Source organism: Phalacrocorax carbo, chromosome 12, assembly GCF_963921805.1.
Source record: "Phalacrocorax carbo chromosome 12, bPhaCar2.1, whole genome shotgun sequence".
NCBI lineage: Eukaryota > Metazoa > Chordata > Aves > Suliformes > Phalacrocoracidae > Phalacrocorax > Phalacrocorax carbo.
The window spans coordinates 20,258,098-20,284,073 of NC_087524.1; the positions used below are offsets into that span (position 1 = coordinate 20,258,098).

The window sequence follows — 25,976 nt, forward strand, 5'->3', positions numbered from 1 at the left end:
TGATAATTTTCTTTAAGGTTAAAGCAGGAGGCCTCTGAATAAAGTGGTACCTTCTCACTGTTTGACCCTGATAACTGCAAGAGCAGTCCCACGGATTTCAGGCATGGGAAAGCGAGTGCAGCAGTGACAGCAGGATGCAAAGGGATGGTGCAGCCTGGGTTTTGTGCCTTGTCCAGCCCACGGGACAGCACGCGACTTCTCCTCTTTCTCTTTTTTTTCCATCTGCACACTGGGAAGATGAAGGTACAAATGAATCTTAGGAAGTAGCTGATGTTCATACACCGACCCTTGGATCACAAAGGCCATATAAGAACAGGGGAATTGCAATTAAATGTAGCCCAAGGTCGCAGCATACATAGGGGGTAAGTTTTAACCTTGGTGTTTTTGGTACAAACCAGACTCGCTCATTGACATTCTTGCCATCCACACTCCCTTCCTGGAGAGTCAATAAACTCAGCTGTGGTTATTCAGGCGCACTGTAAAATAGCTGCTACAGTCCAGTGCAGCAGAAGCTATACCACTCTGGGCATGAAGCAATCCCCACGGTACCTTTCCCTTCCCCAAGAGCAATGTTGCAAAGAAAATTTTATGTTTGCAAAATGCTTGGAGATATTTGAAACAAATGTGTTAAAGATTTGCAAACCATTTACCTGGAGCCATTAGTTATAAAGGCCTGGGCTTATTACTACAGCCTTCTAAATAAAAGCTGGAAACGATCATTTTTGATCGCAAGGAGCACAAAACCAAGCTCAGTGCAGCCACATCCTTCTTAATCTCACACCTTAAAATTCAGCCCTTATACAAAGAAAGGCCTAATTATTTTCAGGGGTTAAGCGCTTGCATGTTGCTGGGAGAAAAAAAAAATGGAGTTATAAATGTTTAAAAATAGAGGTTTAGTGGAGAAAACATCAGCAAAGTTTTCTCTATCATCTGATGAGCAGCATGCATCACTAGCACAGCAAATATATTCGTGGTAGTCCTGGAGCTGAAAACATCTGGGTTGTACAGAAGCAAAGATTACTATTATCTGCTCACACAAAATCATTGTGGTGGGTCTGTTCCAGCCTGAACCTCTGCTCCACCAGACTGAGGGTTATGGAGGTTACTTACCTGCCTCATCACTTGAATTAGGAAGCTGGAGAGAAGTAGTGTGATAGCTGCCAGACTGCTTATCATCGTCTGTCTTCGTTGTCACTATGTCATTAGGTCCTCCGGGTATAGCCACAAATGCTGGAAGTTCAAAGACAGTTTGCAAAGGGTATTTACTACCCAAATAGCCTTCATTTGTTGTCTCTCTATTAATTATGTTATTTTCTGTTAAGTCTGCACTCCAGTTTGATCTGAGTGGGGTCTTGTTTTCTCCTAGCAGCTTTGTCTTAAATATCTCCTCTATTGGCTCTCCATTAGCTATGCCATCTACTCCATCTGCTGTTAATCTGGACGAACTGCAATTTATACTGAAGGACAATGCTGATCTATGAATTTTTTGGCATTTAATTTGAGGTTGGTCAATGCACACATTGAGCGACTTGTCTAAATAATAGATGGTATTTGGACACTGCTGAGAAACCTGAAGGTGCACACATGAGATGAATGAAGGTGGTACTTTCTCTCTCCCACCACTGCTTTGAAGACCCACGCCGCTCTCCTTGTTTCCGGGGTCAAAAATCCACTTTTGTGGCTCTTCACCTAATTGCGAGCAAGATTCAGAAATCTTTAATGGAGAGACATTTTGGTTTGTGTGGCCCGGCGGGCGCCAGTGACGGAGGGCAGCATGGATTTTGCTCAAGGTGGGGGACACGGCGTTGGGCTCTTGCACAGCTCCAGCTCCACGTGCTGGGTCGCTGGAGCCTGCAGCAACACGCCTGGCTGTAATAGTTATGGAGGCAAACCCTTTCTGCTGGTTTTGACACTGTTTTCCCTCTGTGATGGGAGAGTCTGATGGAGACGTGATGTCTTCTAAAGATGCCTGAATTTCTAATCTGCTGGGAAGTACCATACGTGCTCTATTAACGTTGACTGAACCATGGTTAGCCAAAGACCACTGTGTGTGATAAGCACTGGGCTGCAGGATCATGGGCCGCACAGGCAAAGTGGGATGATTTTTTTCCGATTTATTCTCATCAATCATCTGCAAAATGAGTATCGGTGAACTCAATTTTGTATTTTGCGATGACAGAGATTCCTGCAAATAAAAAGATTCAAATTATCAACATATGCTGTCATAATACATGGAACTATTTCTCATCTGCCATCTATCACACTAGATAGTTCGTTTGAGATTTCACGTTAACGTTCTATTCATCCTAACTTTTTTGTCATTTAAAAACACATGCTCTTGAAATCAGCTCCACATTGCCTGGAAGACTTCAATGAAAACTTTATCACTCTGGTGCAAAAAATTATTAAAATTAAAAATGTGTATTCTATAGCTTTATTTTCAGTATTTGACCTATTTTCAGTATTTGACAGTTGGGATTTGTGGCTGCTATGTTTCTTTAAAAATGGGCGTGCCAAAGCTAATTGCCAGTTTCAGACTCTAATCTCCTCTCTCATGATGGTCTGCTGGAATTTAAAATACATTTAAGTGTATTATGGTTCATTAGCCTGAAGGTCCATGTGTGCCACCTCATGCTGCAGAGGACACGTGGGCACCAGGGTCATGACTGTTCTACAACCTCACCAGCTGTAAGCACGGAAAAACTTCATGATCCCTCCCACAAAAATGGTATAATTTTCTATAAGGGCTCTGGGAACTGTTTTAATTCGTTAGTTCCCTCTTGCTTATCATTAGTTGGTGGCATCTGTCAATGATGTAAAGCCACATATGTCCCAGATTGATTGACAGTGGCTCAGATTAATTTTTTCAACCACGACAGTAAACATCTATCTTGATAGACCGTACATTACTACACTCAGTGTGAAGTAAAGCTATCCGACAAAGAGTAAACCTGAGTTTAAAATCTCCTGCTATTATTATCCACACGGCTGGTCGCATAAGTCGCATGCAATAAAGCATCTGACCTAATCTCGTTGCTGCTGTAAATTGGCTGATTAGATTGCTCCTGCCCTGGGTTCCTGGATCTCCCAATCCCAATAGGAAAAAAAGCTCCACTGAATTGGCACGCAAGTTCTGAGGATTAGCTCCATAATGAAGGCTCCGTCAAGTTCATTCAGGGTTTCGGTGCCATTTGCGAGCTTTACTGCTTCTGCTTGTTATGAATTCACCTCAGTCATATCTGGGCGCCTGTCACCTTTTAATCAATGCCAGGACTTGACAAGTATTTCACAAAACATAATACTTTCTGTCCTCGAGGAAGACTATGTGAGTGACAGAGCTGTGACCTCCCAGAAGCCACGGTCGTCCTTCTCAGGGCTTGGCTGCCAGAGACGGGACCCTGCACCGAAGCCCGCGGGGAAAGACGTTCCTGCGCTCCTGTCCCCCAAGCGTGGAAACGACACGGAAAACAGGCTCCTTTGTACCTCTTGGGAAGGCTGATTTGGGAACCCAAGCAGGGAGAGTTAGATCAAGAGTTTATTAATGAGGTGAAATGCCAGGTAAATTTTATCAACTCTTTAAACCAGCTGCCTGTGGTTTTGACAATTCAATAATTTCACTGCCCCAGGGAAAGCATTTTCTTCCTTTGTTTCTTTCATGGTTTGTAACGACATTTGCCTCCTATTTTCTGCACTGCATTTACTTCTACCTGCAGGTTTAACACTTTTGCATGCCTTCCAAAACTCTCGACTTCCCCAAGTTTTCTACAGGGCACCAAGGAAAAATGTTGCTTGAAATATTTTATTTTGGATGCATTTCTCATGCTCCAGTAGTTAATTTGACGTTTATTTCTTTTGTTAAGGGCTGCACAGATGGAAACATTCTGCAAGAGTCCAAAGGCATGTCAAAAATGCTTCCAATTAACTTCAAACTCATGCACCAATATTTTACATAATTTGCTTTTCCTTTTCTGCTTGAGTATTTGTATTATTCCCTCCCCCAAACCTTTGGCAAAAGAAATGGATCTTTAAGGTCTGATCAGCTGATTCTATGCTCTTCGGGAGCTTTCATGCTTCGCTGCATCTTGTGAAAAAAAGAAAAAAGGCACTTAGACAAAGTAACTGTTGTGAACTGAAAACCTCAGGCTTTATCTTGAGAACATCTGAGACTGAGTATACGGGCATTTGGGAAACCACTTGGTTTAGTCTCCTGAGGTGTTTTTAACAACTTTTTTTTTCTCCCACAAAACATGCAATTTTTCCCCCCTCACCAAGAGCACATTGAATCACGACATTCGGCTTTTCTGCTGCCTAAGCTAAGCCTAGCTAGACAAGACAAAGTCCAAATACACTGCTCAGCAATCAGCGATTGTTTTTTAAATGTGATTCTGTGATTCTGCTGACTGCTATCTAATTTATTTATTTTACCTCGGTAAAGCTTGGTTTTCTCTCCGCAGCACTCTGAAGACCTGAGCACTTCCTCTGACCATCAGTGCCCCATCGCTTTTGTGTCTCTCCTGGGGAAAAAATACAGAGAAAGTAACATTATTTTCAGTGTCCTGGAGGAGATGAGTTAGAAAACGTGGTTATAAATGGAGTGCAAGCAGGAGGGAAAGAGCTACTGTAAATGATCTGATTGCCCTGGGATCTTGTTATCAGAGGGATCCTATTTCTCCCTCTTCCAAGGAGAAGCACTTGAACCACCCCTGGGATCCTGTTGCAAGGATGTGTTTGTGGGCAGCCTTAGAACGTGTTCAGGGCTGATCTAAAGCTTGAATATCTCTGCTTTTGATTTCCCTGGCTTCAGGCGTGAGTGTGGAGGAATCGGGGAAGATGGGAAATGCAGATTTCAGCAAATGTCACTCCTGTGTAGCCTGCGGAACTGGGAGCACAAATGAGCACATTAACGGGCTGAATGCTACGAGTCTGATTTCATTTGAACTAAGTCACCTTCACATTTAAAGAAGTACAGTAATTTTAAATCATTTTCACAAATTCTATTACATCATGACTTTTGTAGCTCAGTGGTAACTATTACATCAGCACATCAGTCTCTGATTTTGTCATCTTTTATTTTCTGTGAGTGCTAGCCCGTCTGCACTTTTTACACAGAGCTAATTTCCATATAACACGAAGCCTGGGCTATCGCAATGATGCATTACATCTGCTGTCAACAGTTTTGCCAGAAATGACGTTAGTTTCTATTTTGTAATAAGCATCCTAAATTAATTTTCAAAGATTCTCTATTTGGACTGAAATCTCTTGACATTACTGGCTGTTGCTTTATAGCAACAAGTCACATCACTGGTAAGACTTTTTTTTTTCTTTCACTTAGACAGCCTGCCACAGAAGTGGATAATTTTTCACTAAGCAGAATTTCAGTTTACATGTAACATATTAACAAAGGAATATAGCTCAGCTCCACTTTAAGAAGTGATCTTTAAAGCATATCTACCATAGCAGCTTCATGGCTTCATCTCCTTGGCTGCAGCTAAGGAGCCGAAGGGAAATAGGGGGAAGGCACCGGGTCTATCCCCCATCAAGAGACCTCCTTGAGTCCCACCATGGAACAGCTATCACAAAACACTAACAGACCGTTTGATGAACCTTCTGCTTTAATATAGTATGCAAGGTATACTTTAACACTTTACTTGCACAGCTCCCAAATGCCAATGCCACTGTGTATATGCATAGCTGGCATGAAAAAATAAGAGGTCTGCTTTTGTCACTGAGCAAAAGAAGGTCCTGAGCAACAGAGAAAACAGCTGGACTCATTAGCCACAGTACAGAAAAAAAAGAAAATCCAGAAAACAGCCGGATCGGAGAGCCCACTACGCTTTTTTTGGCAAAGAAATAATGCATGGCTGCAATCAGTGAAAATGCAACGAACCTGATCTAGCAGAGGATGGTGGTAACTGCTGGCACAGAACACGGGTGAGGTGCCCTTGGAGCCTGCCCCTCGCCCTGTTGTGGTGCACAGTGAGAAGGAGGTGCTGCACTTTCAGTGAAGGACAAAATCCACCTGCACCCACAAGCAGTGGGGTAGGGGTAAATGTCGGGTGACCCTTCTGGAAAGGTTATTTTCAGGGTATCGGTACTCCGGTGAGATACATGTGAATACCTTCACGATGAAGAACTGCTACATATGCTGTCTTTCTTACTTTTTAAAACAACTAAGCAGGGAATGACTTGCAGAGAATGATAAAGAAGACATTTTTGGATTGAATTAAGACAAGACCTCATAAAAAGCTAAAGGTTTGATAAAAAAAGAAAGTATGTCGTTAAAGCGACAACTTCAACTAAGTTATCAATATTTTCCTCAAATGCTTTACAGCAAGAAAACCACAGTTGTCTCAGATTGAACTGGAAAGCTACAACAGAAGAACATCAACTTGTGAATGTCAACCAGTACGTAAGGAAATCCAGAAGCCTGGCTGGAGATAAATCAGATCCAGACAGGCATGTTTTGCCAGATGGCCTTTCATGAATTTGATTCAAATGTATTTTCAGCACAAGAGAAAGCCTGAATACTACAGGGTCAAACAAGAACAAGTTGTCAAAGTCCACACAGTAGATTACTTATAATATGTAAGTTATTCTTATCAAAGTAACCTCCTTCGATTAGCAATAACCTGTAAGTAGGACCTCCTAATTTCACACAGATCCCTTGGAACAGTGTAGTCAAGTCTTGCTTGTTTAACTTTAAAAGGTAGCTGTTTCTGGAGCAGGAGAGATAGGATGAAGTGAGGTGGGAAGAAGAGGAGGAAAAAACACTTATTTTCTTTGCTAAGTCATCCAGAGTGGAGTTTTGCATTGCATTTTGTACCACATCCTGTGCATATTTTCATATTACTGTGGGAATCCTATTGTTGGAAAACACTCAAACTTTTGGCAAGTCATTTAATCTAGTTGCTGAAATAGATTAAATGGCATTGGTGGCAAAAGCTCTGGTATTTTTTATGATATTATTAAATCTATTCTTGGAAGCTTTACATTTGTTAATTCATGTCGACAGAACAAGAAAAAAAAAAACCCAAACCTTTAAAAAGGGCTTGGATCTGTGTTTGATATAAAGACACTTCAGGGAGCACAAGGGTTTAGCTGAGATGTGCCACATACAGAGTTTTCATACAAATTCTCATTGCTGACAAAACACATTGCACTGTAACTCTTGTTACACAACGAAATGCAAAGTTCAGTTTTTCCCTGGTGCAAAAGCATGAAAGAAATGGCATTTCAAGTACTTTCCATCTCTGCGGGGAGTATGAGAAACTTATTTCTGAGTTGAAATCCTGAGGATTTGTTTAACCTCCCCAGATCTTCCCTTCCCACTGTGACCCACCTCTCCAGCCTGCAAACGGGAGATGCGATGGGGAATAGAGGAGCAGTTGCTGGCATATGAACTTTGTCCTGTTACAGCTTCCCTCTTTTTAGTCCCCCCCCCCAATACTGTTTGTTGAACCAAATGATATGCTCCTTGGCAAGGCATCTGGACATCCGGCTACAGACCAGGGTTTTCCTAATTACGGAGTGCAGCTGGAACCGATTCTTCCAGTCTCGAGTGCCTGGATGTCTGCCTCGGGCCAACTGGCAGACGGCTCAGATAATGATTCAGAAAAGATGTACTTGTAAATCAGTTTGCTAAAACACAGATAGATTGCAAAGGTGAGGGTGCTGGTGAAAAACAGCGTACCGCGAATATTTCACATGCACAGGACAGCCCAGTTTGTAGCCAGCTGAGGTTTTGCACAAAACTGGAGACACGCATGGAAACAGTCCACAGACAATGCAATTTGGCCAGTGTTTCAGGTCTTTGCAGGACACATACAGACTGCCACGCTGGGAGAGGTTGTTTGAAGACACCCAGAGTGACACTGGGCAGAGCTGGAATGACTTCAGACCACTGGCCCTGGTCCCATCTCCAGTTTTTGCCATGAAAGTTGCATGTTTCATTCATTTACTATTCATATGCTGACAAATTTCAAATGCATGTCAGCACTTCTGATCTCCTCTGCTCTGCTCCAAACGCTGCTTTTTGCATGCTGGCCAGGTTTGCCATCCCCTCTGAGCCACCAGCATCACTTCAAAATGAACCCTGAAGGCTTCAGGAACTGCCATGGCTTCCCTCAAACCACCATAAAACAGCATCGCAGAACAAATACGCCGGTGTGAAAAGGGTGAAAACTTCTCCACTTTACCAAAAAATTATCTTTTTTGTTGATCCTTAGACCAGCATCTAAGAGACCTGTGAGGGGAGTCGGGCTCCCTCCCAGCTCCATGGCTGACCTACAGCCCTCAGGTCAGCACTCTTTGATTATGCAAAAAAGCTCAAATTCCCTACACGGGACCTGGGAGTTAAAGGACGTTGATGTCTTGGCTGCAGGGTCAGGCACCAGAGCAATCACTCAGCTAATACAATGTCATTGGCATCATGTAAAAATATTTTTAAAGCCTTTTTCTTCTTTTATGCATTATTGCTACTGTAAGTTATCAGCAGATAAATCATATCATTAAAATCAACTCAGAGGAATTCACTTATACTTTATTATGTTTAAAACATTAGATATGTTTAAATTTGCTTGTAACTTACTTAATTCAAATACCTGAGGAAGCCTTGAGGAAAAGAGCGTCATCATTAAAGATTCACCATGCTCCCTCTCAGCAAGGGCTGGGAGAGATCATAATTCACTTCTTCAGATCTGAAGTGAGTCATCCAGAAAAACCATCCGGACATTACAGATACATCTAAGATGAAAGCCAAGTCAGAATTAACACCAGAACCAAGTCCACGCCTTCTGGTCTTCTTCATGTGTCATAAAGACAGACTAACATAAAATTGCAGAAAGTATTGTCATCTAAAATATAACTGAACAATGAAGCTAAAGTTCATATCCCTGGTACTAAAAGTAGAGACAGAGGAATGCTGGAAATCCCACCTTATACCACAGTCCCCACCGACACTAAATTGATTTATGGGGAATTTACTGGCGAACATTTACTTTTTAGCGGAGAGAGTTATCCTGAGCCTTCAGAAGTGATGTTAAGTTAGAGGAAGAGGTGAGATGTTGCGCTGATGATGGTCTGAAGGGCGCATCCCAGTGAAGATGGGGCACAGGCAGGGCAGGAAGGCAGCCCCATAGCCACACATGGATTTCACTCTCTTACAATGTCATAAAAATGCACCTGATTTTGACCTCTGCAGGATTTGTCATTCAGCTCCATTCATGTAAGAAAAGACAGCAGTTTTCCCTAAGATACTTAAGGAGCACACCATGTCATCCTGATAGCTCAAACACAGCTAGAAACCACACCCTACTCACCCATCAAGGCAGGGTGACAGAGCACATCAGCCCTGCTAAAGCATCTTTGCCAAACTCACAAGCAGCAGCACGCACCTGCTTACAAAGGGGGTCAAACAGCAATACAGATTTAAAGGGGAAAAAGCAGGTGCCAACTCTTTTCTTGAAATCTTTGTCGTGGAAAAAGCCAAACCAACACAAACCAGTACCCTGCCACAAAAGAAAGTACTTGAACACAGTTGCACAAAGATAACAGTATTTTAAGGCAGCTTTGTTGGGAAGATTTTCAAATCAGAGTAAGGAAAACAGCCTGAAATAATTTCAGTCTGAACAGGATTCATTATGTAAACAAAATAGAAAAATATTTTTTTAAGATGTCAGGATGGATTTTCTTCTATTACAAGTAGCATCATGAGATTTGTTAACTGAATTATCTTTCCCTGCTTGCACACCTTGAAGCTGTAGCTGGCTGCCTGCAGAGATGATTACAGGATCTGCCATGGAATGGACAAATGAGTTCTGGTCTGCTATCAAAAAGCCAGAAGTCGTAAATCTCTCATTATCCGTGCCATTAGAAGCAAGGTGCTCATCAGGGGGCTGGAAAGAGCACAGGAATTATATCTTGAATATCTTGAAAGAGAAAAAAATACTCTGTTTTCATTATACATTGCTATAATTGTTTCTCTTCATTTAATAAAGTGGGGAATCACCCCCAGCATATCCATCACACACACAGCGGCAAAACTAAGTAGTTTCTTCACTTTCTCCTTTTTCCCTTTCTCCTCCAAGTTTTATTTCTTTTTAATCCTTTTTCTTAATTTTCAGTGTTGTGGGGAGGAACACGTTCCTAGGTCTCTCTAGGCAGATACTCTTACACTAACAAATCTCAGTCCCCAGAAGCAGTGACTAACTCACCAAACCTGCTGAAGCCCAGCTGTGTGGACATAACTCAGGCCAAGGACTCAGATGGGAGTACACAGCAAGATTTAACTGACATAGGATTGATTTCTTTGGCCTAAATAACTTGGTCTGTCACTGGAGCTCACTGCTGGAGCTCTTCTGAGATCTTTATAAAATGCAGTGGGAGGGGAATGGGGAACTTCGATACAGGGTATTAGAGGGAGGATATCTGTAAGGCATGGAGGATTGGGGTGGATCACGAGGCATGACAGTGTTTAACAGGCAAATCAATCTCTCTCATAATTTTTCTTCAGTAGTTTCATTGTAGAAATGGAAGAGATGCCATAAATGTCACAGATTCCTATACCTGTGGCAGTGAGAGGAAGAACTGGAGACAAGGAGCAAGCCATCAAGCTCCCTAACACTGATGAGCCAAGCAATGAAAGTCTTGAAGCTCCATGGTTCCTCCCACTTTGGTGGGACTGGATTCCACCCATTTCTTTGCACTGCTAAAAACAATGCAGTATCGTCCATCTATTTCACCATGCTTCTGGCAGATAGACACTTTTATATCATTTGGACACATTTTCCTAAGAGGATTTTGCAAAGCAGTGAGAGATGGTGCATGAGCAGCAAAAGACCCAAACTCTCCTTGGAGAAGGGGACTTGCCTCTAGGTAATCCTGGCAAATTCTGATTCCTGTATGAGGTGCTCTATCCTCCCACCAAGGGAAGGGGCAGCACAAGTGAGATGGCACCTTTGGTTTCTCATCAAAGCTCCTGTTTGGAGGCCATCTTATTTTTCTGGAAAGCTGCTGACACTAAAATGTCATTTGGGATTTTTTACACAAATCCTCCTGTGGGGCCTCAGCAGCTCTGGAAGCTGCATCTGCAGAGGGATCACCCGGAGGGGTTTTGTCCCGGAGGTGATATTTGGGATCATGCAGGAAAGGGCAGATCAATGGCAACCAAATGCAGATGAAGGACTGACAGGATCTGAAAGTCTGTCACTGGCATGGCACAGGAGGCAGGAGAGGAGAAAAACCAAGAGCAAGGTGATCACTGGAGGCCTTCTGTTTTATGTGAGAAATATATAACACTGACTTTTGGGTTAGATAAACTTGAAAAAAACCCATTTAAATACAAACATGAGATGCACCACAAATTTATACAGCAAATAAGGTAGAGAGGAAACAAAGAAAGGAGGTGAGTCCAAGAAACATCAACATTTAAATTTTCCTGGTTCCACTTATCTCTAATTTTAAGGCATCCTGAATACTATTCCTGGTTCAGATCCTTGCACTAAGACTCAGTAGTACCTACCGCAACATGATTTGGCTTATTGACCACTGAGCACCTAACGTACTCTCAAAATAAAGATGTAACTAACAGCAACATTTCATACAGAATGAGCTATTGGAAGGGACCCTCTACCACTCCGAGCCCCCTTCACAGCATGTTATTAAGACATCCACATTTTAGTGGCCACGTCTGTTTCTGAAAGAACAAGAATGTTTGAGATAGCCAGAAAATTCTTGAGTGACTGTAAACATGACAAATACTATGATAAGCAAACAAAGGAAAAGCAGTCCTGCAGCCAAGAAGTATATTTATGAAGACTTATTTTAGTGCTATTACATGTATTCATGTAAAGGTCATAACATGCACAGAATTTGATGGTACAAATGGGTTTTGTAAATAAAAATCCCACCAGTCTTACTCAGAACTGGTAGCAATTACAAACAGGCACATCTGCCTAAAGCTGCTTATGCATTATAGGAGCTAGAGGTAATTGTCTGGCCTCAGCAGTTCAATATTTCTTACATTTATCTGCTTTTGTAAGAGCACAACTTTAAGACGTGAAACTGTAGAGAGGACAAGAGAAAACCTGTGCACTGTCTGTTACGCATGCATTTTATGACTCAATATATATCCTGCTGCAGGGATTTTTCACCATGCTTTTGCTTAAAAATGGTATTTGCTTTATTGATTTTTTTGCCTTTTAATACTCTTAATACAGTGGTGGCTCCAGAAAACGATGTGTGCTGTGGGTACAGATGCTTTTGTCAGGACATCAAAGCAGCGTTTCCAACACACGTCTATATTAGACCAATTTTGTTTCCAAAACAAAGAAACAGGATGTTCTGAGCCAAATTTGACACTGAACGATTTGTACAACGGAACTAAACTCAGTGGAGCACCAGTCATGCCAGATTTAATATAGACTTTTCATGGTACTTTTGTATAATAGAAGCATTCATTTTTTGTGTAATACTTGGAATATTATTTCTTTCTGGAAAGTCTTTCACATTAACTGCTGTGATTACAGCCATCAGAAACTGCTCGATAATAGGGGATGCAATAGGTTACAACTAAGAGAAAAAAGCAGTGTTCACAGGATAAAAACACAACAGCTAAGATTTAAATAAATATGAAGCCTAAAAAGTTAAGTTTCTAAGTCACTAGTCTGATCACAAATAATTTAATTTTGCAGAAATTAAGAATACTACGCAGCTCTCACTCACTTCGTTTGCCATTGACTTGTCCTGACTCTAAATCTAATGACTCTTCATGCAGCTGAACTTAGTAATTATTCTACCACGTAAAACTTTTCAGTTGGTGAAATAATACCTACATTTGCCTTTTGAAGGGAAAGTAAAAAAACAAGCCTCTATTCCTGGTGTGCTTTTACCACGCTGCCATGATTTGTTTGATCTTGGAATTAGCCCTTCTGAATTCCATTGCAACAGGTTAGAAACACAGATCATGCTAGAGATCAAAACAAAAATGTGGTAATACAAACATAAAATAGGGCACGGTGGATTTTGTTTTTATCACCAGTTTCAACAAAAGATAATTTGGAATTGCCTTTTTTTTTTTATTAACCACTCAGGCTTTCAATTCAGAAACGGAGGGTGCAGAAAAGCTTAGAATTGATGATTGAATGTTAAAGCCCTCAGAACCTTAATTTTTGGCACCTCTGAAATACTGGTTGGCAAGGAATGACGTTTAGAGTTCTTAAGCTCTCTTCTGGCTGCAGGTGTCACCTGAGTGAGAAGGGCCAGGGCTGGGAGCTGTCAGCACCCGCCTGGCCCCACCGGCCGAGCAGGCTGGCTGCACCAGGCAGCCGTGGCCGCTTTTCCAAGAAGCAATAACCTGCTGCCTAGCAACAACCCAAAATTCACAACTGTTTGTATATTCCATTTCTTGTGCAAAACTAAAAGCCCAGATCCCAAATTAATGCATTCAGCGACATCAGAGCTGCAACAGACGGATAAGAAAATGCATTTTCCTTTATCGTGCTGCAAGGGTTCTTTGCTCTACAGTGTTGCCTTCGTAAAATATACACACACCCTCCAACCCATTTGGATGCAAGACCAATCTGGAAAATATTTCAATATGTGAATAGCTATTTTCCCTACAGTTGTCTCCTAGGAGCTATTCCTATGAATAAAGTAATTCACGTACCTATACGTTTCAATGATGAGGTCACTAGGACTGGTTTAGGGCCAAACACAAAGGGCCATGCTTGGGCATAAGCATGCTGGATAGCGTGACACACCTGTGCTTGCAGAAAAGTTGCCCGTGTTTTAGAAGTCTTGTTTTTTTCCTAATTGTTATTTACTGCAAGTGAAACAATTAAAGGAAAAAAAAACAACAAAAAACCCCACAACCCTTTCGCACTGTGCCCTCTGCTTGGATCAAAATTTTAGCTGATTTCCAGAAGGAATTTGATTTATGCCCTATCCTTCTGTCTGTCCAACCTGGAGCTTTTGAGCTTGCAGGCTGCTTCAACCAACAAGACAGAAGGGTTGATAGCTGATCTCCGACAAGCTTATTGCAAAAATCAATGGCTTTTTAGAAATCGGAGGCTGCCACAGAGAGAAGTTCACCAGGTCCCTCCTGTTTGATCTGTGGACATGCTCACGAGCCGGGCATGACATCCCTGGGGATGGGTGATGAGATAAGGGGATGAAGGAGCAGCACCAGGGTGAGACCTGGGTCTTGGGACACCAATTCATAGGCTTCTACTGCTCATGAAATGACCTCTTCCTTGTTAGCCTGTATTTTCAATTTAATCTTTTGTTTACATTCTCTAAGAAAATATGGAAACTTCATGCTAAGATTATGGAAATTAAGAGGCTTAAAGACAAATTAAGTGCTGGAGGCCGATCTAATGATGCCGTAACTGGTTGACCTTGGTAGGGCTGCACCTTAGGTATAATCATGTACAACAGCTGTCCTGTTTAAAGTCACATAGCAAATTATTACCAGGGTAGTCACCTTTCTAAATTTGCCTACGAGAGACATAGCATTGATACCCAAATTTTACTACAGAGAATACCTGGAATAATGCCGCGTGAAGTGAGAATGGGACAGCTTAGCTCGGTATAATGAAACGCTGCAGTAACTATCTATCGAAGGCAAAGTTAAGCTGTTACGGATGATTACCACCACCACTTTGCCCTACGGTTGTTCTGTTCAGCGACAATCTCTGATCCAGAGCCAACACATAAGCCATTAAATAATTTAGCTGCACTCTTCATCCAGCTCAGCTCCCCCAGCCAAATTCTGGCCCCTCTCAATTTTGGTCTTTCCACTGTGTGCTCTGGGACGAGAATTGATCCCAAAGGTCTCTTCAGGTCCACCAGTTACAGGAGACAGACTCTGCTCAATGTGCTTTCAAAAACCTCTTTGGTCATTATCGATATTCTCTCTAACATTAACTACCATTAAATCCTCCAGATAGAAGCTGCAGAATGACCTATAGGACATTATCAAGCATTTTCAAGCTTAACAAGGAGTGTGCTAAGAGCTTACAACCCCGTACTGGTGACACCGATGCTTAGGTGGGACGTGACCAGGTGGTGATCTGTCTGAAGCCAAAAGCAATGAACTTTGCGTTGGGAGTGGGGGTGATTTGTCCTTGTGCAGGGAGCCAGTGCAAGCCTGGATGCTTTGGCAAAGGAGAAGCTCGGGCGGAATTTTCTTTTAGGGAAGTTTCAGTTGGAAATTTAGTTAGACATAAAACTCGACAGCCTATCTACATTGCTATGGTCCTCGTGCACACTGTTCCACTCTCCGTTTTGGGCTAGCTCCCAGCTGAACTCTCTCACGATGCAACATGACTCTCCCCCTTCACCATCTCCAACCCAAGCAAAAGCGCCAGAGAAAAATTCCTTGGAACCGGTCGGCATTTTATGCAATAGCTTGTAATTATTAACCCGACCTCCTCGCGATGAACTTGCAGGTACACTGTGCCAGTGGACTACTCACGGCCAGTCACATTAACTGCCTTCGCTACTATGTGTATCCACAGAACACAAGAACTAGTTCTACCTGGTTTCTGAATCCTTGTGAAAATACAGCTCCCTCCCTTCTTCACCCGCAGCCATACTCCTGGGGTGACCTCGGGTAACTAACGCGTTACTGTGGGCTCTCTCTCGTCTGTCACTCTGCTGCTGGGCCCACGCTTTCCCGTATTAGGATGGTGTCCTGGCCAAACTCCCAGCCACAAAACCACTGCAGGTATCTGTGAGAGGCCAGTGAAGTACTTCATTTCCACCAATTATGCTGTCCCTCCTTCCAGAAATAACAATTTAATTCTCCTCTGAGTAGCTTGTACCCCTCCTCCCCCTTTCCCACAGCACAACTACATCTTTTTGTCCTAATTTTCTCGGGCAAATAGGCTCAGGTAGGTGACTTTATTGAATTACTTGAAGTTGCCTTGGTGGACTTCCAGTGTTTTTTTTTATGATGGGATGGTGTTTTGGCTGTTCTGCTGTTTGTATTTTTGGACATCTTTTACAACCACTCAAAAAAGTTACCTTGGTGACTTTTATGTCCAAAGGTGAAATGGAGAAGAACTTGGCTTTTGCTGGGGCACGTATAAATGCATGCTGAGAGCACTCTGACAGCTGCTGCACCACGGGGAGGCAAACAGGGTGACCAGCCAGTAATCTTTTATTTTAAACTGTGGAAATCTATTCTCCTGTCGGAGCTTAGAGATCCTGTATTTTGTTTCCCATGATACATACATGCGATGTGGTTAGTGAGAATGGTAAACAGATGTGTATACACAGGTATTGATTCTATAGAGTACTGCATTATTCAAGAGAGTTGAGGCTAAAAGGCCAATTTTTACAACAGAAGTATTTACTGTAAATTAAAATCCTACCAATTGAAGCTAGCTTTACAGGATTAGCACAAGATTCATGTGCTGCCTTAATCACTCAAAAGACTAAGATCAAATAATGGTAAGAAAGAAAAAGCAAATTCAGGGCTACTCTTTTGTACATTGCTTAATGTATTCTGTTAATCACAACCTTATAGCATATACTGCTGTAACACATAGGCACACACTGCAGGGATACCTGCAACAGCAGGCACAACAGCATGCTTAATCTTACGGTCCTTTGGGTTAAAGGTTTTGGTCCTCTTAAACAGATTAAAAAAAACTTTCAGATATTGCCTTTTTAAAGAGAAAAAATTAAGATACACTCATAAGTAAGTATACTATTTGGATGCTTAGTGGGACAGAAGTCATCTATGATGTTAAAGAAAGAAAAAAAACACACCAAAATTTCAGCAAGTCATTCATGTTATTCTAAATAAAAGGGAAAAGTGCTTCTCATACCATAGACTGAAGGCATTATTTTGGGGGATCAGTCTAATATATGTTATATTGATTTAGGACCACCTTAGTACTCTAAACGCATTACTGCATTAAAGTAATGGGATTAACACCTTGGCCAGAATGTTAATGCTGATAGGTATATAAATGCAGATATATATCCTTTATTTAACATTTAAGGGAAGTTTATTAATCCACAATTAGGTGGTGGGTTGTTGCCTTTTTAAAAATTTAAATAAAGTACTGAAACTGAGCACAAGATGCTTCCGTACCTTGGGTATGAGTTCGCGTTTCTGGCTGTGGTAGCCATAGCGACAACACTAGGATTTTCCCAGGATTTTCAAGGTCGGGGGTTTTATTGTTGTTTTGGTTTTTGGTGGGTGTTGGTTTGTTGTTGGTTTCCCCCCTGCCCCGACAGCACTGCCAGCTTAGTTCCTTGTTGCTTTTAAAAAGTAATAGCTAAATTAATAAGGTGCTATTGACTTCCCTGAAACAAGTCAAGGGAAAGTTCCACCTTCTCCAAAATGTAACCTTCCGAAACTCCTGATTTTCTACCAAAACTTCCCGTTAGAGGTTATTTATTGGCAGAGCTAGATGGAGATCTGGAATATACCAAAACACAAATGATTGTAACTGCACACTGATTCCTGGAATAAACAACTCCTTTGGGGAGCCAACCCCAAGGTCAGCTCCATTGGGCTGGGTCAATGCTAATAGAGAAAGAAGCACGGAAGGAAGCATATATGGTATGAAGTAATGCTGTAATAAAATAAAATATTGGTTGAATGAGGCGTTTCCAACACCTTTGCCTACAGCAAGTTATGATAACAGCCGCTGCTTTGTACGAAGAAATAAACAGCTCCATGTTACTGACCTCTATCACATATAGCCATGAAATCAGAGTGCAATTGTAGTTATTTGCTGCTTTTTAGATATTCATTTCTCTTCCCTGGTGCTTAAGAGGGCTGACTGAAGGCAGCTTATACTAGATTAGGCTTCCAACACCTTCATGCGTTATAGACTTCCAAATACAATTTTTCCCTCTCAGAAGGTGAAAGTGTTGAGTCATTTCTTTTAAAGATCTGATGGAGGTTATTGCTCATAAAAAGAAAAAGCCGGCAGTTCAAGGCAGGGCTAAGTGAAACACAGCCAGCAAGCTGCAGCCCCAGAGAGCAGCGCCCAAGCCTCCCTGGGACTCAGGCTCCCGGCTGCCCTGCTTTCTTCTGCTCACCCCTTCCTGCCTTAAACCTGCCAGGCACTAGCAGCTTATCCCAGATCATAACGTGGATTAACAAGGGCTCATTGGATGGAACCGTGTGCCAGAAATAATTATGGTTTAAAATGCAAGAGCCTGGCAGGAAGGGATTGTCGTTCGTGAAGCCAGTCCATTTAATGGAGAAATAACCCACATATTACAGTAGAGGATAATTTGGCAGTTACAGTTTCGGTGGCTCACAGACATAAAATACAGTCTCATCAATGTGTAAGATTAGAAGTAATTAGCCCCTATATGGTAAAGTCATCAGTTAGAAACTAGACTCCATCTGGGGAATTTTTGTAATGACGCCTCAGGGACAAGTAAGATGGGACCTTTGACTTACGTGATTTGGAAGGGACTGAGACCTAATTAAATCTGCAAAGATGCAGTAACTGCAGTAAAAGGGATTTTTAAATATGAAACATATTCCCTTTCTCTAAACAAACTAGGTATATTACACTCTGGACCAGTAAGAGAATTAATCAAAGACAGTGAGCAAAGAGCTGCTGTGTGGCTGCCAAACAGAAGATGATACAGGATTATACAGAATTGAAGAACGTCTAATAAGAATTGAAGAACATTTAATAGTTCCATTTTTAGGACAAGGTTTTATTTCATCGTGGTGAAAACCAAACACCCAACCCCCATTGTAAATCCAAGAGAGTGTGTTTTTTTAAATCTGTTTCTCCAAATGTGTAAGTTAGTTATAATAAACACTGATTGCCTTAAATAAACAAAGGCTAATTCTCTTGCAGAAATAATATACAATTTACTTTTTCACTCATTACAAAAAAAAAAAAATCAGACTTGTAGCTTTTCAAAGCGGGATACATGGAGCTATATTTTTGCTACTGAGTTCCATAAAGCATTTACTATCTTCCATTTTCTTAAAAAGGCTTGGCACTTTGTACTGGAGAAATGAAAAAAATTTAAGTTAGCTTCCCAGCAATGATTGCCTCATTTACATGATCTATCTTCTCCCAAGGAAAAAAAAAAAATCACTGTATGATATTAACATTTTTCTACCGTAACTCAATACTCTGCATTTTGTCAATGCAGAGCAGGATCATTAAAGCCTGGAAGCTAAATGGAAAAGTATTTTAAGGCCATGAACTAAGAGTGGAGCAACAGACATACACTGATCTCAAAGCGAAATCAGTACCGAGATGACACATGTCAGTCTACATGCTTCATCATGCATGTAAGACTAATTAAAAGAGCATCAACCTCATATGTAGGCAGGCCAATGCCAAAAGAAGCCACCATCCAGCCAAAAAGTCAGTATTTTTTTTTATACATTTATACATTTATGAAGATATTCTAGGAGAAATTTGATCCTTGCACATGGGGGGGGCAGCTATATATTTAATTTATCGATTTTATAGAAGAACCCTCTTCAGCCATTCCTGAGTCATAGAATCGTTTAGGTTGGAAAAGACCTTTAAGATCATCAAGTCCAACCAGAAACCCAGCACTGCCTAGTCCACCGCTAAACCACATCCCTAAGCACCATGTCTACACAGCTTTTAAATACCTCCAGGGATGGTGACTCCACCACTTCCCCGGGCAGCCTGTTCCAGTGCTTGACAAGCCTTTTGGTGAAGAAATTTTTCCTAATACCCAATCTCAACCTCCCCTGGTGCAGCTTGAGGCCATTCCTTCTCGTCCTGTCACTGGTGACCTGGGAGCAGAGACCAACCCCCCCTCACTCCAGCCCCTCTCAGGCAGCTGCAGAGAGCGAGAAGGGCTCCCCTCAGCCTCCTTCTCTCCAGCCTAAACAACCCCAGTACCCTTAGTTGCTCCTCATAGGACTTGTGAATTCAGTGTTTTAATCTACCGTAAAACATCTGTGAAATCATGCACTATTTGGGATTGCCTTGTAGATCTGTGAACACAGTACTCCTTATTTCAACCAGACTTGGTGAGAGAATATCAAACCAAGCCTCCAGCTATAAATACGTTATCCCACACAACACATCCACGGTCAACTGTACAACAGCTAGAAACATGTTATTAGCATGATGACCAAGACCATTCACATAACAAAAAGAGCCCCATACAAACCAGCTACCAACAATAAAGAAGCCACCATGGCCTCTCACTGGGGATGTATAGAACTATCATAACTCAAACGCTGCCATGCTGACCTGTGAAAATAAACCAGCCATTGTAAAGGAAAACACTAATCCATTTCAAAATGTTTCAGTACAGCGCACATATATGAAATGGTTTCTTCTCTGCACGGTACTGTCTACACTATTTGGTCTGATCCACGTGTCGTTTCTGCGGACATCCATCTGCGCACAACGCGCTTCCACCAGCAGCTATTTCGAAGAAGTTCAGTGGGCTCTTGCTTTAAAATAAAAGAAAATGTAACCACTTATTCTGTTTTTAGAAGAGCGTGATGAGCTTGATGGCTAGTCAATCACCACGAGAAAAATAAACAACAATCTAAATGCTCAAGTATTTCAAGCCTCCAAGTGACCTTTCAAGAGGATTTCAGTTCAAAAACACAATATGAGGAAAAGCTATGGATTTAGGAATTCACCTTATATCCAAAGCCTTTGCTAAATGTCTCTTAGAGATTGCTAGAAATGTAAAATAAACAGCAGTGGGGATCAAAGCTAGGAAAAAATGAATTAAGGAGAAGGTGGGCTGGTGTCCAGCCGGTGATCTGGGTCAAGAAACATATATAACTATTTATCTTTGATTACGTGTGTTGGAAATACCACTCAGCTTTCAGGAGAGCGGTCTCTCCTCCAGTAGTCAGTCAGACAAACTGGGAAAGGTGGAGGTGAACACATAGAAAAAAAAGTAAAAACCTCAGAATAAAAACTAGTCCCATCCCAACAGAGCAGTTTCTGTGCAGGAAAATGTGACTGAGAGAAGGAAAGAGGAGAGCTTTACTGGGAAAACCCTGGGGACTAAGGAAGAGGCCCGCAAAGAAAGCCTGGCTCCATCTACACCAGAATAGAACAACACAGTTAATGCTTTTAAAGCTGAGAGAGTTTTCTTGGTTGTTTTTATCCTTGGGGTTTTTTTTGTTTGTTTGGCCTTTTTTTGGTGTCTTTTGTTGTTGTTGTTGTTCCTCTCCAAATAAAAGCTGAAGGAAAGTTGGTTATAAAAGCCTCTGTACCTTTGGGCAGAGTGGAGAGGGAGAGTCTCAGGTTAAAACAAAATTGCAAAGAAAAGTCCAGACAAGGAAGACTGCATTTATACATGGAGCACAGAAACAGCAACCAAAGCAATACTGCGTGAGCTTGAACATGAATGCGTAGTGTAGAAGCGCTGAGTAATCCAGAATGCCTGCTTGTTTTTAAAAATGGGATATTGATATCACAGGCATCTCAGAAATATGACAGGATTAAGATAAATCAGTGGACACTATGAAAAAAATGCAGTACAAATTATATAGAAATGACAGAAGACCAGGCTGACAAAGGGGCAGAGCCAAGAACCAGGGAAAATATACAGTAAACTAGGTAAATAAACAAAATACACACAGAGTGCCTCAAAAATCTCCTTAAACTCTATTTCCATCCTAAAACCGCAGTAGTATAGTAAGAACCATTACTTTCCCAGAATGGTCCAGAAAGGGGACCATTACTGCAAAACCCTGACACTAAATAAGTTGGAACTTGCAGCGAAATTCAAAAAGAAACAACATGGTAGAGATCAACAGAAATCACAGCTTTCAAAAGATGCATAGGAAGAGGTATAGGGAGATGTGGAACTACTGGATAGATACACACACGTTAGAAGATAACTCCTCTCTGCACAACGTGTAATTAAATTGTGAACCTAAATGACCAGAATCAGGATGATGGTGTGACCGGATCCTTGCTCTGACCGAGTGCTGCTCTTACGGTCCCATCACAGGGTCTGTATAAAAGACACTGTGGGCACCCTTTAGAAATATTTAGGTAAAAAAGATCTTAAGAAATAATGCAAAAGTGGTTTGGGGGTAGGGTTTTCTTTGCTGGTTGGTTTTGGGGATTTGGGGTTGGATTTTGTTTGGGGTTTTTTGCTTGCTTTTTTTTACAGACCAGATTTGTTTGCTGATATTCAAAGCCATTATGACGGTAAACTCCTATACACAGCTAAATGGTACACTGGGAGTATTCATGAAGGTAAGCAACTTCAGGGTTTTACTGCGAGATGATACATCTAGATTAACCCACCTTTCACATAAAGACAATCTGCAAGAAAGTTCTACCCTTTCTAAGGAGTAAATTGTTCAAATAACTCTGTTATTCAATTATTTTAGTATGTATAGATTGCAAAAACCACAAGAAAAGCAGTTCATAACTGCTGTTCTCTTTGATGTGTATTTACAGAGGAATTCAATAAATTAACAGAACAGAAACAAGTTTAGAGGCTGTGCTTCAAACTTATTTGTGCCAAAACAACACGCACCGGGCTGAAGAAAAAAAATCTCTGTTGTAAAATAAAGGCTAAGCTGTTTATTGAAAAACAAAGCAGCACATTCAAGGCTTTTACCCATCCCATATTATGGGAGGATACTCTAGAGAACAAGGTCATAAGTTTCATAGTGTGTATTGTTGTTAGGAAGCAATGACAGATTTATTGTAAAGATTTGTCAGCAACAGCAGCGAGGTCACCGTGCCCCAATACATCGAAGATGTTCATCTACCTGTAACCCTATTACCGTTGCAGGCTAAACATTTCCTTAGCCAAACCTTTGGCTTGAGAAAACACGTATTTACCTTATAAAGTTGTAATTCTGCATCAACATTCAGCTAATTGGAGGTTTACTGTCATTAATTTAGATAATATACATTAATCTTACAAAAATAGCTTCTAGCAGCTTCTTTAATTTAACCTTTCTTTTAGCCTTCTTTCTTTTTACTGCCACACAACTAGTAATTCAGTGCTCACAAGTGACCTTCCATGCTCCAGTCACGCCACAACAATCAATGGTAGAAAATTCATAAAACAGATTAAATTCTACAGCATTCGCTTTGATGAATTAGTAGAATTTGTTCCCTTTAGCTGCTCAGAGTTAATCTTTGATTTTTTGCCGAGTGCACTGCGCTGGAAAGAGTAAACTAGGGACACATCGTATTTTTGTTACTTCCATGGCTGTAATGGAAGTAGAGCTGCAGCATCCGCTGCAGTAAAGCTGACTTTTACAGATTTTTCCTGTTTATCTCTGTTATCTTACTACTTAATGCTATGAGGAGGAACTTCCCACGACAAAGTGTTTCTGTAAAAAATTTGAGATTATTACATTGCACTTCAACGATTATACTTCCTTACCTGGTGTCACGCCATGCCAGAATGAGGCACAACTGAGGATCGTTCTCCCACAACGCTTTACGGTTGGCAAATGATCCCAAAGTAAAAAATTAAGTCTATCACTGCAAATCACATAACATGTTTTGTTCAACGTAAAATTATTATTCACCATTTAAATTAAGGGTTGCAAGGGAAATTCATTCTGAGCTTCTTCCATTTCCCTCATACACACAATTTGGCTAATGAACCAAGAAACCAATTAGTGAAACATCTCAATTTATAGCAGGTTGAGGTAATCTTTAGCCAGGGCACAGTTAAAACTCCTGCACTGTGAAAAGAAGACTTTTCATCTTCAGAAACAGCACTGTGGAGTTAATGAGCCCTCTTAGTACAAAGCATCAACGATGGCACTATTTGCCCAAAGAACGACACTTCGCCTCTCCCCAGCAGCCCCTACCAGGCAGCGGCAGAACCTGGGTGAGATCTCTAAGCAAATACAGCTTTTTCTTTCTGTTGACATTTTGTGGGTCTTGGTGTATTTTGGCACAGCAGAGGTTGGGTGTCTATGCAGAGACACGTTTTTTGGAGAAGCTTCATTTTCATGTAGCAGTTGCCCTCTTGCACAGTCCTTTCTTACCACCATGCCTCAGTTTGGCATTGTACTGAAGACTTTCTCCCAGTTTGTAGCCTCCTCACTGGGTAGGGCTGCTCAGGCTCATCTGAGCCTGTGCCTTGTGCATGGCTGAGGAGAAGGACTACAGTAGAAGCCACTTCCCAGCTTCAGCACTGAGCTGGGGCATCCTCTGAGGTGCCCTGGTCCCATGAACCAGTGGAAAAAGCCTAATACTTTAGACACACACACAAAAAAATTCAAGAGGTTTGAGGATTCAGGGAAAAGGCGAGGCTGAAGGCAGGGTGCCCAAACCAGCTGATGGGCTAATGGGGAGGGCATGTCTCAGCTCCCACTGTCTTCCCAGAGCTGGGATCCACAGCCCAAACCCACTCCTTCACATCAGGTGTCTCACCTAGTTTCTCTCATTATAATTAAATGGCTTATTAAAGGACCTGAAGAAACAGGAGATGGACTCCAGACCTGAGATTTAGAAGTGTGTTTTCCCAGTTTCCAGAACAAACCCACAGTCAGGCTGGAGGGTGGGCCGGGTAAAACAATAGAGTGTTCACGGAATAAAATCAAGCAAATAAAGGAACAGGGGAGGCAATCCACTGCTAAGAGGAAGTCTTTGCTCCAGGGACTGCTCATGCATTTGCACTACAAAAAGCACGGTATTAAAGTACCTTAAAAATAAGAATCAAGAACTGGAGCCCAGACATTCCCTTCTGCTGTTGTAAAACCAACATAGATGGCACTAAGCTCTGTAACACAGAACATACCCTTGCTTGCTAAACCACAGTCTTCCATGGGGTTTACATCCTGCCACCACCTGTTTCTTAACATTATGTTATCACGCCTGGTTAAACTGATTAAAGATGTTCTGTACCAGACAGGCACGTGTGCATAAGTGCAAGACATGCATCAACTGCTTCTTCCTCTATTAAATCATATCAAATCCTCACACACCCACCTAGGACCCCAAAATATTTCCCACCTCCCAACCTCCTTACCAATTCTCACATACCTCAAACCTCAATACCACCCTTGATGTCCAGAAGTCAAATACAATCCCACCTTTTCACGCATCAGCCCAAACGCCTTGCAGTTAATTGGGGTAAGTGTCAGAGCAGGAGCTCACCTGAGCTGGAAGAGGGGTGGAGTCACAGGGGTATCGCAAGGACCTCTACAAGATAGGGATATTTTTTTTGAGGTACTGCCTCTATGGAGGCATTTATCTTGAGAAGATTGGTTAAGAACTTCTACAAAGGCATTTGGGAGCTGCTCATAAAATATCCTAGCGGTACCACGGTGTGCACGTCACAGTTTGGGAATCCCAGGTTTAGAGGAATTTCATTTCAAGAGGAAAGCACTTCCAGGGATGATCCTCTGCTGATACCCCTTCTTTCAATCAGCCTGTGCAACCCCAGTTGGAAAAGGAGAGAAGGAGGAGAAGGAAAGCACTTATACTGGAAGTGGAGCCTGCCTGACACATGCACATTTAATGAGTCCCAGAACTGGACACAATTCAGAAGTTGCACATAGACTCAGATCGCTACAAACATGAAGTGCAAGAAATAATTTGAGCTACTCAAATATTGAGCTGCAATCAACTAATCACTTCAGAAAAAGACCAAGAGTCATGAACAGCTTAGTGTAAACATCTTTTCAGCGTGCAATAATAGGCAAAAAGGAAAACAAGTATTAGGCTGCACAAGGAACAGAATGCATTATGGAAAGTACAGTAGCACTAAGCATAATCTAGCTGTACGCTGAAGGACTGCGTCTGCTACTGATTCTCATATGTAAAATCGTAAGGGACCTAGGTGGTTTAGGTACATCTGTTATTTTCAGCCTTGAGGTACTAGGTGCTCTTATAGGAAGAATTTGGGAATGGGCAATAAATACGGGAGGCTTTGTTTTTTAAACCCAGTGCATCAATAACCACACATTTGCTGAAAAAAAATATTTAATTCAAATTCAACCAAGAGTTCCTCTGAGGCTTGGCCTCAAGTCAATG

General features: G+C 41.6%; 1 protein-coding gene across 1 annotated transcript in view; it reads right to left on the bottom strand.

Annotated features, from left to right (window-relative positions):
• C12H10orf90 (chromosome 12 C10orf90 homolog) overlaps positions 1–25,976 on the bottom strand; it is a 69,054-nt gene that overhangs the window by 30,839 nt on the left and 12,239 nt on the right. The window contains exons 2-3 of the mRNA XM_064464377.1: positions 4,426–4,514; positions 1,111–2,185 (exon numbers count right to left, since the gene is read on the bottom strand). Coding sequence (XP_064320447.1) covers positions 1,111–2,185; positions 4,426–4,514 — 1,164 coding nt within the window. The remainder of the gene's footprint in view (positions 1–1,110; positions 2,186–4,425; positions 4,515–25,976) is intronic.